Genomic DNA, 17950 nt, shown 5'->3' on the forward strand with positions numbered 1-17950 from the left:
ACATTAAGGGTATCAGAAAGTTTTTTTTGGTTATTTTGATTAAATGAATGAAATGAAATAATTAATGAAAACATAGAATTATTGAGTAATAGAGTCTCCTTCGTTATCTATTACTTGTTGCCACCTCGGAGGAAGAGAAAAGACGTTATTTTTATGAAAATCTTAATTGTGTGTGGGAAAAAAATCTTCATTTTCACCTGGTTTTCTTTCATCTCTAAGCACTGTATTCCTCAAGAAATCTTCCAGTAATGGAAACAATGGAACAAATGGTAAATTAATGGTGCGATGTCCTGTGAGTAGCGAGGGTGTGCCGGAACTTCCCAACCAAGCTCGGAATTTGTTTCCCCTGTCTTCCTGGCAGCATGTGGCCGTGCATTGTCATGTTCAAGCACAACTCCCCCTCTATTTGCTTTATTTGGCCGCTTTCCGATTATGTTTTGATTTAAGTGATTCAGTTGCTCACAAAACTTTCCCCTGGGCTTAATGCTTAATACGTGTAGTACGTTTTTTTCGCATCTTTGGACTAAGTAGATGCTACTTAGTCCCAAAATGCAAAAAAAGCGTACCAAAAAAAAATGTCCCTTACTGTGTTTTAAGTTTGGACAGACGTATTGTATGTAATGTATAAAATTTAATAATTAAAAAAAAAAAACTTTAATGTATTAACATGTAAGTATTTCGACTCAACACAGGCTATGTCTAAAAAGCTGTAATACATATAATTAATAATATATAATAAAAAAAAAAAAAATCTATCTGAAAGTATATAAAAAAAATTTAACCAATTATTTCAACATCATTTATTCCCAATAACCCATGTTTAAAAAAAAATTAATAACTCTATTGTTTCCAGGATAATATTGAAAGAATCATAATGGAAGTGAACAGACTGCTAGGTGACTTGGTGACACCTGGAACTGATTCTGACAATTCTAAAGAATCGAAACTCAAGCCTATTTTGTATGTGGAAAACAGGCTTTTGGACCCCCTTACGGAACAAAAAAGGGAGAAGTAAATTTATCTATTTATTTCCTCATATATTTCCTAACTGTCAATTTTAAAAAAATTAAATGTTAAATACATATTTTTAAAGTTTTTTTGGAGCATTAATATTTTGAAAAAAAAATACAAAGCCTTCTCTAATTTCCGGTCAGGTGGCAAATTTATGTTTTGTTATGCTGATATCTATAATAGTTATAAATGTTAGTGCAGAGAAAGCAGCATCATTTGAATTAGCGAGAATGCAAATTTGTCAGTCATATTACATAATGCAGGTGTCAGTCAGTGGAGCAATAGAGCAATGCGAGGTCGCTATTCAAGTGGTAATTGTAAGGTGAGTGCAAGTTACAAGGAACAATCACAACTTTAAAGAAAACACTTCGTTTTTTACCACTTGAGTTTTATTATAGACTACATGTTTCAGAAGCTAAACTTCCATCATTCAGGTCTGTATAATAACAATATGTTATTATACAGACCTGAATGATGGAAGTTTAGCTTCTGAAACATGTAGTCTATAATAAAACTCAAGTGGTAAAAAACGAAGTGTTTTCTTTAATTATTGTAACATGTCTTACCACAAAGTTAATGCCGAAACAATAAATAAAAATCGCAACTTTGTTTACATTATAATATTTGGCAATTCAGCGATGGACCAACTTTGAATTTGATTCGGTCATGGTCCAAAGGTTTCAAGCAACCCAGCAGAACACCAAAATCATTCCTGAGGTGGAATGAAGCTTTTGTGATAAAACCACGCCTTTCATTGTGAAGAAGAGCAGCTGCTCTGACTCCCAAAAAGTATGTTTCAAGAAATTCTAAAGAAAGCTCAAAAATTATTCTGTGTAAGATTTAAATGAAGCAAAATCTAGTCAGAAAATGACTTTAATTTACACAGAAATTTTAGTGTAATTTTTTAAAGATGTTGCACCTTGAAATAAATCTTTTGGAGTAACAAGGCTCACTTTCGCACCTACGATTTTTGCACTGCCCAAAATCTACTGTTTGTTTGCTTTATCTCCTTGTAACGGGATCTTCAGACCCTGTTTTTTTTTAATATGTCAGAGAAATGTAAACACTGAAAAATTTTAATGGATAAACATTGATCTTAAAAAAATCAAATATCGTATCTATCGTACTCGAAACACACATATTTTTAACAAGATGGTGTGACACTGTATACTTCCAGAACCGCTATGAACTTGCTCTGTAAAAACATTTCTCACAAAAACTAATCAGCCGCTGGGTGATAAAATATTTTGTCTTATAGTTATTATTTTATTCACTTTTCAAAACATTCATCTGCCACTGGATTTTCTGTACATTTAAATATGTTAGTAACAAAAACCTCCAAAATGATAAAAGAGATTTATAAAATTACAATTAAAATGAAAATATTAATCATTTTATTTTATATTAGGTTCCTGTAGTATTAACTTCAAAGTAAATTAAAAATATGATATAATTTTTTTAAAAATCTAAAAAGATTTATTTTCAATTGGTCTGGGTGTTTGTGATGTATTTTTCACATTTACCTTCCCTATCCTGAATATCCTACCTGCAATAAGCATCTAAAATAAACACTTTGCGGGTTATTCCTTTTAAAAAATCTACAAATTTGACAATTGATAGTTTTTCTTATTTTTCTAACTGTTTAAAATGTTTAATTCATGTTTAACATTTTTAGAAAAAAGTGGTTGAAGAAAGTCGATCAACGATTCTTCAACTCGCGCCTAACTTCCCCTAAAAATGAGTGGGTGGTTCAAGGAAAGCATTTTGGTAATTTCTGTCAATCATATATTTGTGTGTTGCATTCTGAAGTTTCGAATTATGATCTAAGGAAAGAATGCAAGGCTGAGATCAGCATTATGGGTAAAATTAAGAAAGGTGTGTTGAGATGGTTTGGGCATGTGAAATCAAATAGAAGAAAGTATAGTAAAACAAATTTATGAGGCAAATGTAGTTGGAAAAAGAAGCTGAGGAAGACCGAGGAAAACTTGACACTATCAGGTATGTTAAATACTTGAAAGGGTCAGGAGTCGAAATAATTGGCGAGCATTTCTGAGGAGATCCATGAATGTGGAAGAGGCGAAGAATGTTTGCAAAGACAGAGTGGTATGGCGTTCTATTCTCTCTTACCATTGCGGCAAGGAGGCGTGATGGTTAGTTGCTTAGTAGGTCTATTGTTCCTTATATCTTTGTAGGTATCGACTGCATACGAAAGTTAAACTTTCAACTACATAATGCTGATAACTTTGATTATTCTTAAAAAAAACTGGTCATAATTAAAAAAAAACAGTATCATTAACTTCTTTACAATACTGAACAAGTTGTTAACTTAAAACTGAAAATTCCAGCCTTGGGGTTCCATATGGAAGTTAATGCTTTATTTCACTAGTTTAGATAACTTACTACTACTTCTACACTCTTATTTCTAATGACTTACTTAATTGACTTGAAAATATAATCGGTTATCGATCAGTATTGTCAGGATGTCAAAATTACCTAACTTTCATTGAATGTTAATGTAAAGTAACATTTTGAGTGTATCCAAATACTTGTTCACAAATCTGGATTATCTCAAATTATAAAAGAGTTCCTGCTCAATAAAAAGCTTTCATCTCACCAATAGATGTCTCCAGTAAAATTCTAGTGATTCAAGCACTATGTTTCGAAATTGAACCATATGTATAGAAATTCCAAGAATTTGAGTAGTGTGGTTGTCAATCGGGGGTAGAATTGGTGAATGTTACACGTGTGTGAAGTGATAATGAACCTCGTAAATGCCCAGACTTCCATATTCTTCTTCATCTACGTTGACATGTCAAGAAAGAATAAATTTATCTGCACTATGTAGTTAATTTTGTAGGTAATTTCAGTCATGGTTACCTTATTTTTTAGTAGTCAGTATGTACGTATTTTAACTTTGACATTTTTACAAGTTTTAGGTGTGCCTAAGTCATGTGCTTTCACTGTGTGTATCAAACTAATAATTACATAAATGAAAAGAAATTTATAGCGCTCAAACGAAAGAATAGATTAAAAGATATATGTAAACTTGTTTATATATATATATATATATATATATATATATATATATATATATATATATATATATATATATATATATATATTTAAATATATAAAAGATAAAATTCACATAAAAAAGCATATTAAAGTGAGTACACACAGTGTAGCATTATGTCTTCGGTGTTTAAATTAGGCGTATAGTTTTTAACATCTATTTTTAAAATAACAATATAATACCTTTGTACTTAGCACAGAGTAAGCCAAGCCTATAGAGTATTCAGTATCTCGTAAAAAGCATAGTATCTTATAGAACATTGAGCTTAGTTTTATTGTACATATATACACAAGCTTACATATGAAACTTTTGTTTTCCATCAGGCCTAACCATGAGACTGATTAATGTAGAGGAAAGCATCATGTATTTCCAGTATGAACATAGTACACACTACCAGCATGTGCACTTTCTCTTTATGGATATCGTTGATACGCCTCTAGTCGCCAACCTGTTTCAGTTTTCAAACGAGTTTCCCTTCCATGTGGAAACCCTGATCCAAGTAAGATTTTTTTATATTACATTTGCAACTGTGATGGATCTACTTTTTGATTGGGGCTATTTTCTGGTAAAATTTTTGTTTTTTTCAGCTTTTTTTCATAGCGTTAATGCAAACGTTTGCATTAGTATTGCACTATGGTAAAGAATAATGTCACAAGTATTAGAAACCATCATTGAATCTCTAAACAAGTAACTTTTCAAGTGTTTCGTTTCATGAAATTCTAAATATTTTCTATATCGACTGTTAATAACCAAAAGGGTGTGAGTGACAAATGGCTTCATTCCGGGAAACGCGTTTCGAGCACTAAAACTTTGTGAAGTTAGCATTTTGCCATACTATTTTATAATATTTAAATAGAATAAGTATTGGCAAAATGTTAGCGTACAACATGTTCAAGACTTCCTGACAAAGTTATAATGCTTTTAAGACGTTTCCTAAAAAGTTGTCATTTGTAGCACATTTGACTGGCGACAGTCGATATTATAATTATTATTTACCATAAGCTACTTTTACATATTAGATCCTCAAGAAGGGTTTACAAGTTGTTCATTTGAAGATTGCTTTTTTTGCTCTGCAATATCTTATTTTTTTCATTACACTAAACATATTTTAATTATTTGTAGTTACAGGTAAGTTAGTGAAAATATATTTTATTACACATGTTCTCTATCTGAAGATAAATGTGAATGAATCTAATGTGTGATTTCACTGATTATGAAAATATTTGCACTTGTACATTAATAAGTATAATAATTTTAATAATCTAATAAAATTATAACGTAACTTATTTGTTAGTGAACTAAACTACTAGTAAGATTTAATCCTTCTAGAACCTAGTCTGGTGTTTTATTTATTTTCTTGTTTAGCTCCTTGGAGTTAAAATGCCTGACCAGACATCTGAAAAACCCAGGTCCAAATCTTGGAGCAGAAATTATTATTTCCTGCTATGAATTATTATTTCCCTCTACATTATTTATTCTTAACACATTGACTATGATGTGCACATATTGTGCGTTTCAGAAACCTTGTGTTGCAGCGGGTTGCACATTTTTGTGCATTCAGTACCTTAAACTTCATACTCAAATAACACGACTTAGACTCCTAATTTCTCTCGTCATATTTTCTTTGATGTGTAGCGGATAGGTTTAATTAAAGTGTAAACATGATAATCTATTCTTCAGAGGTTCAAAAGGGGGTTTAGTCTTCAAGAAAGTACTATAAATTCATTTATAAAAAAAGACGAAAGATGGTATTGTTTTCTCCTTTGCCCAAAATACAATAAAATACAAATATTACAAATATACATTGACCTTCACTTCAATCATCAGCTGATACCTGTAATGCAATTAACTCGAGTGGGGAGAGCCATATACATAATATGCCATTATTTATTTATGGCCATTACAATTTGAGCATTTGTTAAACTGTGGGGTTATTTTATAATATTATTTCCAGTGTTTGTGACATTTTTTTTTACTATTGTTTTTTACTATTTATTTGTGAATTTACATGATTTTATTTTGAGATATTATAAAGACTCTTTAACTGTATATTTATTTTTCTAAGTTTGTCCGCAAAGCATTATTGTGTAATATTTTAATGCGTTTTTTAATCTTTTTTACGTTTGTGATTTGATTTTACGGTATTTGCGATTTTTTTATCATCCTGAAATGGATGAGAGAGAGGATACTTTCGCCAATGAAAAAATTGAAGACCATCTTTCTGACGTACCAAGTGACGCTGAAGAAGAAATCGATGATGTTCACGAAGATCAAAATGAAGAAGACGATGGACCAACATTACGTTCAACTTCAAGACCGCGTGTCACGCAAATATCATCCATTTATAATGATTGTTGTTCATACAGTTTGATACATTTATAGCAAAAGGTTAAACTGTACATTTTGATAATATAGGGTTATCCAATAAGAGGTTTCATTTTGATATTTGAAAAAAACTGGTATATTTTAAGATAAATGAATGAATATTCACGGCTACGGCTGCAGCACCATATCCTTTACATGAAAATTTCCATGACAATTCGCACATTTGCGGCTGTATGTCCTCGATAACTTTTTTGTTGCAAAATAGCGATTGTTTCGTTGCTTGTGTGGCACGTAGCACCGTCTTGTTGAAAATAAACGTCGTCCACTCTTCCAATTCGTGCCATAAAAAATCATTAATCATAGCTCGATAGCGCAATCCATTCACCGTGACAGTTGCACCAGCCTAATTTTCGAATAAGTAAGGTCCAATCACACCGCCAGCCCAAAAACCGCACCAAACAGTGACACGTTGAGGGTTTTGATTCTTCACATCTCCAAGTTGTCCCAAAAGCTCAAATTTTTTAACAAGTTTCACTATTGCTGGCCGAGAAGGCGCTTCACGACGACCAAAAAGTGCTTTAGTTCGCAAACTGTGATTGCACAATTTTCACCATTTCTGTAGTGAATTTTAACAATTTCAATGCGTTGTTGAAGCGTGTATCGTTGCATTTTTATTATTCGCGTAGTTTTTACTTGTCAAATGTCAAAAGATGACAGCTTCAAAAGTGGCAGCTGCCCAGATAGCGGGCTATTCAAAATGGAACATCTTATTGGAAAACCCTATAGTTTAATCACATACTCTGCATATATTTTGTACTATTATATAATATTATAGATATGTAGACAACATGCCTCACAGTTTAAAGTTTACTGCAGTACTTTTGCTTGCGTAATGTGGTTTTATCACTTAGGAGGAATATCTAATTAACATACTCAACCTATAAAGGATTGTGTAAGACTCACTTGTGTTTATAATAACCAATATAATCAATACTTTCCATTCATCATTTTCTTTTGCAAAAGTCGGCTTCGTAAAAAAGTTGTTTTCGTAAGTTGGTAATGAATGATATCATAGAAACTATGGACTTATTTTAATATTGGTGACATTGCTAAATTATTGGCGGCTCTATTTGTTGATGCCTGGTCCACCCTCTTACCCCCCCCCCCCCCATTCATATTTGTATAACACAAATTGACAAATTGTAGTTTAGTGGTAAACAAACAATCCACACTACTACTATTATAGCTCTATAACCAGAGACATTTTGGGATACGCCGCATTTATTCAAATAACTATAGTTCAAACCTTAATATCTCCCTTACTTTTCTACAGATTTTAAATAGAATGTTACCGATAGTCTTGTGATTTTTCATATTAATTTATTAGCCAATAATAACACCATGAGAATGATCCATTGTGATCAAATTAATTTATTCCTCAAATTCTTAAGTATGTAAAACATTTAGCTTTATTCACCATTTAATGAGTGAATATTTATTAATATGAATTGTGAATTTTCACATTCTTAGAACATTAAGAAAGTACGCTAAGACATCCATAGATGTGAAAACAAGTCATATACTTACTTTAACCGGATCCACGCGGCTCGCATAACCGTATGTGTTTTCATAAAACATTCCCTGTACGCGGCTGATATAACCGTTTGTGTTTTTACTTTACTCCAAGTTTCGAACCTCAGTTCAACTTGGAGGGATTTTTTCATGGTGTGGAACTTTGGATAAAATAATACGTCAATCCTTGGCCTTATGACATCTGTTGAAATATCTGACTAATAATTTGTAACATCACAAGGATAAATAAAAGAACAGATCACTGATTTTTCTTGCGGTCGGTAATTAGGCCATTATCATGCCCTATATCTGTCTCGTTCTCGCCGCTACGGATCGCCAGTGGGTAAGAGTGACATACGATGCGTGCTTTGATTTATTTATGTTACGATCTTATTTGTTTATATTACGATATATTTCAAGAATAATGTGACACGAGTGTATTATAGAGTACCAAAAAGGCACAATGAATCCCATTGAACGTTTTTGCTTAGGAAAATAAATCATTTCTTAACTAAATACTACATGATAAAAGTAATCATTTAAAAAACGGCAAAATACCGCCCCGCACGGGGTCTGTTAGGAACAAAGTGAATGCGGTTAAAAGGTTAAGATATATGGCAAACTGTCTTCTCCAAATCACCAAAAATTCATTCAACATTTTATTATACAAATAATGTGTAACAATAATGTTTAGTTAAAAGCATCATAATACAGTCCACTTAGTTTTCTCTATTCAATCTAATTTTGCAACCTCATCCAACGTCCTCTGGTTCCTTGATCTTCATCTCCAAAATTTTCATTTCAGCCGAACGATTATTGCCATTGTATATAACAAAATATGTAATACTACATTCATGAATGTCTTTAAACAAAAATTTGATAATACAACTATGGGGTGTATCATAAATAGGTAAAAACAATCGGTCAATCTATTGATACGCCCCATAGATAGTAGTAACAAATTACGGATATTTATCTGTGAGCACACATCCAACTAGGTGTCCTTAGTTGTCATCCATAGCTCTGCGTATCTATAAAGTTTTAATGTATTGCTACTTGTGAATATATATAGACATACACAAATGTAAAAACTAATACACAAATCTATATTTAGAGTATACTGCGAAAACTGACCATTTTAATCTATGTCATTTAAAAATTAGCTCATTTAAATGTTTTGTAAACTTGTTCCTCAAATTCATTTAACCCTTATAGTGCTGAGCTTATTTTCACATATTTTGCATAAATTGCTGATTGCTTTTCATCATCACTACTTGACAAATATGACATAAAAAAAACTTTTATTTAAAAAAAATACAAAAATCAATGTTAAATTCACAGCAAAATAATTTTAAATGGTTATTTTTAAATGTTATTAACTGATCAAAAACATTAAACATGCGCGCGCTAAGACACTTCCGCACAGGTCGATACCTAAAACAAATTGCGTAATAGTCAGTATACCGACGCTCCGCACTTTATACGCATTAATAGAGAGTCCATCTATCGACGGTTCGCACTTTGAGGGTTAAAATAATAACATTCTAGTTTAAGGTTCAAAATTTATTTTTAATAACGCAAACAATTTTTTTTTATGTGAAATAACATGATATAAAACATCTATTGTTCCTCTTTATATGAAGATGGAAGTATGAGCATCCCAGGGCTTACCACCTGGCATTTGGCTGGCTTAAGCGATCACTTTATACGCTTGCGTGACATTCACCATTCAGCCCATTATTGAACATCCTACACAAGTGTACAAAGTGATCGCATCATATTGACATCTCATCCGTAGGGTGAATAATCCAGTGCCTGATATAATGAATAATATTAATACTGTAATATTTTATACCTGGGTCAGTTTTTTGCAGAATGCTTATGACACTGTACACCTTGCATTCTTCTTGCTCTTAATAACTGGCGCTGCCCTGTTAACAACTGATTCTTATTCAGTAGGCCCTTGCGTATATTGCTTCTGAATACAGTAGTGCTTACTGAATACGGATATTTGGGTACTTAACGGCTCCTTTACATGTTAATTTAGAATTTTGTGAATAATTGAATTAATAGTATAAATGTTTTGTAATAATTTTCAGTGTTCTAGCTTAAGCAAACGAAGAAACGACTTGGATTTAGAACAGGACTTCGTATCGAGAACTCTTTACTACATGGAGAGTGCCACGCACTCTTCCTTCAACTTCTCCCAGGGGAATTGCCGATTGGAGTACAAGTACCAAGAAAATAGATGTTTTCACATTGCACTGCTGAAGCAGGTGTGTCTTGCCATATTGAAGAATGCTAAACGTACTGCCTTGGAGTTGTGCAAATTCGGATTGTCACTGGATGATTCTGATCCCCTGGCTTTGACACTAGTAGTGGACAAGTTGGCCTTGGCGTGTGGAGAATACGCCTGGTTGTTTCGGCTCTTCAAGGAATGGAACGCGGCCAAGAACCTGGCCATTCTCCCAAACATGGCCTATTCAGTGGCCCTCGCAGTCTTCTTCTTGACTCGCCAAAAAGGTGAGTTTCTAATTATCTCCCAGCTTACCTATCATTCGGTCCATGGCGGACTATAATATATCGTAGTCACACAGGAGAAAGTGACCAAGTGCATTTTTTTACAAAAGCGTGATCATTGACTGTTTGATATCTTACTAACTTAATATTACCCTGAAAAAAGTCCCAAAGGATTTTAAACTTGGAGGTATAAAATATCGACTTGTTAAAAATGACTAACTGCATTGGTATTTATTTTCTTGCCAAGCGAAAGTGACTTAAATGGCCCTGCTGAACATTTTACGTTTTGTTAGTTGGCCAGTTTCTCCTGTACGGGTACGATATATCTGATTTTACCCTTACATCTTTCAATTTATTCAATGAAATTCCAATGCGAGTAGTGTAAATTGACTTGTACATTTTTTTCTTTCTAGGGGGAGATTTATCTGCTGCAGATAGCTTGATATTGAATGCCATCGAAAAGTTCCCTTGTGTATTGATTCCCCTGCTTGAAGAGGAAGGTGAATACCGAGTGTGCCCTGAAGTTCGGAACCATTCATATTTCGAAGAGAAAGAAGAAAGGTATAACTCATATTATGTTTATAAGCATCTTGAAATTATTTTACATTCTCCAACTGAACACCTTCACTTAATTGTACTGATTGCCTTTCTCAAAGTCAACTTACTAAATTTGGAAACAAATAGAAACGACTTCCCATGCGACACAAGGCCAATCTGTTTTAGATCCCGAGAAGGTTCCGCCAGGAGGCGGCTGTCCAAACTTCAAACACAGTAAGTTTTTTTGTAGTAGGTTTTTTGCATTTTTGAACTAAGTAGAATCTACTTATTCGTACGTACTACAAAAAATGTCCCTTACTGTGTTTTGAGTTTGGACAGCCGGGGGGCAAGACAAGAAGAAAAAGGAACCGTGACTTTGTTGATATGTTTTAGGAGCCACATAAAATAAGTATCTGTCAGAACGGTCTTAGTGATGTAAATTTTACTAAAACAAGCAGAACAATTATTAAAATTAGGGACAAGAATATGCACATTTTATGTAACTATAAGAAATGAGCAACTAGACATATGTAGAGGATTCTAGGAGTGCATGTCAATACAGAGAGGTGACGTTCAATCCTCTGCCTCCCTTGCAACAAAGCAATGTTTTAAATAGTAATGAAAAATCCTTTTTTTTTAATTATACGTATTACGGCTCTTTAGGCATAGCCTGTGTTGAGCGGAAATACTTATTACATGTTAATCCAATAATTGTTATTATTATTATTATTATTTTAAATTTTAGTTTTACAGTACATTATTCCTTAAAATACTCCTATTATTCCTTGAGAAACAAGGCATCTCAACCTTATATGCTAGGAAAATTTATAAAGCAGATTCAAAATTAGCATTACAAAAAATTCTCTAAGAATCGTCTTCATGTAATATTGAAATAATTTATTTTGTATTACATTGTTATCAGCCATAAATTGTTCTGTGGTGGATTTTCCTATTTGAATTTCTTTTAAATCTTTGGTTAGTATCTTCATTTCAGATATTTTATTGAATTCCAGACTGACTGTGTGCCTTGACAAGTTGATGAAGACATATGTAAGTCGCTGTTCAAGCTTCTGGCGTACTCCGGAAGTTCGGGAATGGGCTGAGAGGAATGCTCGCAAGTTAGTCGCAAACGGTAATCTAGATGACAAGACCCTACTGAACGTTAAAAGGTTCTTTTTGGGCACACCACCGTTCCCCATTTTAAGACACTTCCTGCTTGGACGTGACGTAACGCCGATAACACTCCCAGCGGAGGTAAGATAGTTTATCATTATCTGGTCAACTAAAAATGTCTCCAGTCAGAAATTCCTATGATTATTAGGTTCAACATTTTTTATTATTTTTTAAAGCTATTTATCCTCTAAGCTGCTCAATTACGAGTGTCATCCTTTCTGTCCCAAGCTGGATTATTTTACATTACAATATTATTGACAAAAAAAAAAACATTTTTGCCTATTTTTTGTAGTGAAACTTACGGAAGTCGTCCAGATATCCATTATAGATGTTCACAGTACACAATTCACTTCACTTATGTTTTTATAGTGTATTTACACAAAAAAATTAACATTTACGGACTCTGCAGAAAATTTTGCGGCCGTATAGAAGATGCGGCTGTGGTATAGTCTATTCGTTGCATGCGCGCAGTTTTTTTTAATACATTGAAATTTATATTAAAAAACGAATGTTATTAATATTTCGAAATTGTGTGAAGATCTTCAAAGCAGTGATCAGTACAAAAATGCATTTTGCATGTGGGACACCAAAATTGTGACTTTCTTCCTTTTCTTACGTTTTGGTCTTCGTCGATTTCACCATTTTTGCTTTCAGAATTATTGTTCATTACAAAAACATGATATTTTCGTCATTGCTGTATAAATTTTCATTAGGTAGAGACATATATCGCCAAACACCATGTTACACAATCACTTGTTAGTTAATTATAATATCCTTCTAGTTCCACACAGTTAATAAATATAATAATGACTAAAATAGTTTATGATAATTTAGATCGTCTAAACCGATTGAACAGACTATACGATACTGAGAGCATGTGACGAACATGAGAAGACTGGGAGCATTCATAATAAAGTTGACACCAAATTAAAATAATTTTGATATTTTATTACACTGAATCAAAGAGGACTAATTTATCCTTGCATCAAACCAAATTTAAGTGCAAAAAAAGTATCCATAGGTGTTGATATAAGTACGTAAAGTTAAAAAACGACTATGTGTGCGATGCGCAGCTGACGGTACTTCTATAGAAAACGACAATAGATGCAATGCACTTAGGGGTTAAAAAAAAAGAAAACAATTTACCTTGAATATCTTAAGTTGCTACAAATAAAAAATATTATTATCATTTCCGAGTGTATTCGAAGCACACAATGAAAATTATTGACGAGAATTCATTAATACAGTAAGCCTTCTATTTTTTGTTGACAAAACAAGAAAAGCTATTAATAAAATCTCTAATTTTTCTGACCGCAGGTACCTAAAACCTACATTATTTTTGAACAATCTAGAAATTTACAAAAAAAAGGTGATGGAAATGATAAATTTTTGCGATCATTTATTATTTTCAGTAGGCAATTTTTTTACTATACTTGGGCATCAACTATTCAAATATTCTGCCTAAATTCTGATGATAATTTCGATCCAAATTTGATTGATTTGACTACTTTTTATTTGAAGCTGTCTTAAGTACTAACCTACGAATGTTTACATTGTTTTGTAGGAAGATACGTCGGTGTCGAGCTGGGACCCGCATCCTCCCTTTAACGGTGAGGAGAAGTATTTACGCCGCGGCTCGGTTCCACCCAAGAAGCGCCAGGCCCGTAATCCTGCACTTGCATTCTTCCAATCCCTCGCTCCAACACGCGAGTAAATGCCACCCTGCTGACTTTACGACCCCTCCTAAATACAATTTTATGGGAGCAATTCAATATTTTCCCACACATTTCTTCTGATTTGTTTGAGATTTTTGTTAATGAATAATCTTGGAACTAAAAATTTCATGAAATACATCAAATAACCTAGGTTTATTTCTGGGGCTATGATAGGAGGGGTCCACATTAAGAATTTTATCTATCAGAATGTCCAACTTATGATTTAAAGTAAATATTTTCTTTCTAATATGAAACAAAACATTTTACGATAATCTCCCCCACATCATTTTACAATGTTGACTATTTTACGTGAATCCCTCATTGATTACTTTGTCAAAAATAATATTATTTAAATCAGCAACCATGTGTTGCCTAATTCTTTTGTGATAAAACAGGCTGTAACAGCAAAAAAAAATATATTTTGTTAATTATATTATGTTCCTTAATATGTTGCAAATGAACTTTTTTCATTATGTTATTTCTTATACCAATGGCTGTTTGTTAATGAAATTCCTTATTTCCGTTAAATACCCTATTCAGGACCTGTTTCATCAAATACTAATTTTTCATCTTATATTCTATTCAAGGCTGAGTATGGCATTCCACGAACTAACCTTTAATATTATGTATAATGTCTCTATTTATTTGTAATTTTGGGAGTTAAGGCAAAATCCAACCTACTTAAAATAAATTAGTGCTGTAATTTTACCGAAGCAGATCCCCATTATTTTTTAAAAATTATTTTTCATGTTCTATTGTTTTATTTTCCAAATAGTCTATGATTTATTATTTACTCAATTTATTACTCAAAGTTATCTGCTTTTAATTTAGTTTTTAAGAACAAAAAAAATATGGCATTTGGAGGGACGGATATGTACCTGATTATGATTTATATTTAACTTTAAAAAACCAGTCCCTTAAACTTGATTACTTTACATACATATCCGTCACTAGAGATTTTTTTCCAATTTAATATTTAATTACATTGTTGTATTTAAAAAAAAATCTGTTTAAATATTAAATGTTTAAGGCCTATGTCTTAAATGCTTTAAATGTTATGCATATTATAATATTATTCTATTCAATTTATTCTGATGGTTCTTTAAAATCAAACTGAAAACTTTATTTCTTATTCCTTAAAATCAAAAAATATATAATAATATTGTAGAATTCCATGTCGTAAACATATTTACAGCTTTCCATGTGAAGTGACTAATGTTATTTTCTGTATCCGACTTGGTTGTGTAATGTTTAATGAGATTTTAGGCACGTCGAAATAACATCAATTATAATGTAAATATTACATTTTCAATTTGAACTGCCAAATTTGTAAATAAAAGGATGCCAAAATTGTAAATTATTATAAAATATGTGTGAAGTTAAAACGAGTCATTTTATTTGCAAACATGTGACATGTATAATATTTGATTTTACCATTATTTTATGTAGAATGCTTTTTGCTTTGTATGTTAAAATAATGCATGACATATTGAAATTGAATTGTTTTGACAGAAAAAATGCCAGAGGGATAACTCAGAATAGATTTGAAAAATATTTATAAACATTTTATTCTCTAATTGATTTGGAAGCCACTTTGTGGTAACAACTATTTTTAATCAAAATATTTACTTGGTGTATACAATTAATTATTAAACTATATTGTGATTGATATTTTGGTGCACTTGACATCATTAATAAACACTAAGTGTTTTTAGAAGTCTAATCTGTGTATCTGTGAAAAAGTTCTAAAAATGCACAGAATTATATACAATACGTATATATATATAATCTATGTAATCCATTTATGTATATTAAATATCTAAAAAAACATATTTTTTTAACTATTGATTACAGGGTACTAATAATTTGCTTCTTGATTTTGTATTATGCATACCCAAATTCATTACTGCTCAAATTTGTATTAGGATTCCATTTTTCAGGTACAATCGAACCACCACAAAAAAATGTTTCTTACATTGTAATTTTCCTTTTAAATGGCCGGCAATTGAATGACATTAAATAGTCTCACTATATTTGTCAAAATATATATACTTCAAAATCTACAATACCTATATATCTTGTTTTAAGAAATAAATTTTATTTTCGATAATGCTGCATGTATTATTCCCTCTCATTTAAATTGCTATTTGATTTTTTCATTATTGTATTACTATACTGTTACCAGAACTTATTAGTAACCCAAAGAGATTTTGTTAAATGTATTCCATATTATAATTTTAAGATTATATAATGTTTAAATAATCCATGTTTATGAAGATATCTCGATATTTGTTGTAATAACTAATAAAGTTTATATCACAAAAATTTTCTTTTATTATTGTCAAACTTTCAAAATACATACCTCTTAATTAGATGAAAAGTATAAAATGAGTCACAATAACTTTATTTCACATTTCAACCTCTTCTTCGAACCATTATACACACCAAATGGTGCATATGGTATTGCATCGATAAAGTTTTGCATTGTTTGTTAACCTTTTAAACGCGTTAACTTTGTTCCTAAGAGACGCTCGTGCGCGGCTGTATTTCGCCGTTTTTTAAATTATTACTTTTATCATGTATTTAGTTATGAAACGATTTATTTTCCTAAACAAAAACGTTCAATGGGATTCATTGTGCCTTTTTGGTACTCTACAATACACGTGTGTCACAGTATTCTTGAAATATATCGTAATATAAACAAATTAAATCGTACCATAAATAAATCAAAGTACGCATCGTGTGTCACTCTTACCCACTGGCGATGCGTAGCGTCGAGAGTGAGACAGATATAGGGCATGATTATGGCGCGGACTAATTACCGACCGCAAGAAAAATCAGGGATCTGTTGTTTTATTTATCCTTGTGATATTACAAATTATTAGTCAGATATTTCAACAGATGTCATAAGGCCGAGGATTGACGTATTATTTTATCCAAAGTTCCACACCATGAAAAAATCCCTCCAAGTTGAACTGATGTTCGAAACTTGGAGCAAAGTGAAAACACAAACGCTTATGTCAGCCGCGTATGGGGCATGTCTTGTAAAAACACAAACGGTTATGCGAGCCGCGTGGATCCGGTTAATAAATTGAAGGCAGGATGATTAGTTTTGCACTTCAGTTACTAGTCCAAGGTGATGATAATATTCAAATAAAACATTCAAAATTTATATATTCAATTAGTAAACACAAAGAAAGTGTTACGCATGTAATTTTAATCAATAAGAAACAAATTTCTTCTCGTACATTTCACAATATGGGGCGAAATGCATTGTGTGCCATCCGTTCAGTCTTAGTGAATTTGGGGCAATTTTTTCATTCATTCATTCAGAAGGACTTAAATATAGTAAAACAATTGCCCGAGACCGATTGACAACGTTTTTAATCCATTTGTTTTTAGTATATCATTATCCTCATCATCCAATTATTATTATTATCTATGTACATATTTATAAGCGCCCTTGAGGTAGTATTTTACGAAAATGGCGCTATACAAATAATCCAAAGTATTATTATTATTATCCTTTACTTTTCAATAAAATAAAAAAGTTATTTAAAAAAAAATGTTACGTTACCAGCTAGTTTATTTTCCAGAAAAAAGTTTCTTTCTTCATATAAATTAATAAAATAAAATGCTTTGAATTAAACTTTTGTATTTGTAACTAACGTTTTCAATCTCATTCTAAGAATCAAAAGTGACTATCTGCATTTTTTCCTAGATTTTTGCCTGGAAAAAGTGACCAACTGTTTAAAGTAATCTTAAAAACATTAGGATGAAAATTTTCTAAAATATTATTTACTCATTTTAATATTAGTAAACATCTCTTTTCACACAAAAATAATCACAATCGCGAATACATTATTTCTTTGTTTTTAATTGATGAGAAAAGTGTGAAAACGGTTAAATGGCCCTCCTGAACATTTTACGTTTTGTCAGTTGGTCACTTTCTCCTGTACGACTACGATATAATAAAATTCCACTTGGCTATAATCGAGTTGGTAGATTACACAGGAATGTAATA

General features: G+C 31.8%; 1 protein-coding gene across 2 annotated transcripts in view; it reads left to right on the plus strand.

Moving 5' to 3' along the window:
• The window catches only part of Nulp1 (Nuclear localized protein 1), a 22721-nt gene extending 8455 nt beyond the window's left edge, over positions 1 to 14266 (plus strand). For both annotated transcript variants that reach the window (XM_088266083.1, XM_088266084.1), the window contains exons 5-11: positions 854 to 1011; positions 2687 to 2778; positions 4408 to 4583; positions 10081 to 10504; positions 10915 to 11062; positions 12052 to 12292; positions 13776 to 14266. In XM_088266083.1, coding sequence (XP_088122209.1) covers positions 854 to 1011; positions 2687 to 2778; positions 4408 to 4583; positions 10081 to 10504; positions 10915 to 11062; positions 12052 to 12292; positions 13776 to 13925 — 1389 coding nt within the window. In that variant the 3' untranslated portion in view covers positions 13926 to 14266. The remainder of the gene's footprint in view (positions 1 to 853; positions 1012 to 2686; positions 2779 to 4407; positions 4584 to 10080; positions 10505 to 10914; positions 11063 to 12051; positions 12293 to 13775) is intronic.
• Positions 14267 to 17950: the final 3684 nt, after the last annotated feature.

This window comes from Brachycentrus maculatus, unplaced genomic scaffold (genome assembly GCF_059751285.1).
Source record: "Brachycentrus maculatus isolate JH-2025_06_01 unplaced genomic scaffold, ASM5975128v1 h1tg000261l, whole genome shotgun sequence".
NCBI lineage: Eukaryota > Metazoa > Arthropoda > Insecta > Trichoptera > Brachycentridae > Brachycentrus > Brachycentrus maculatus.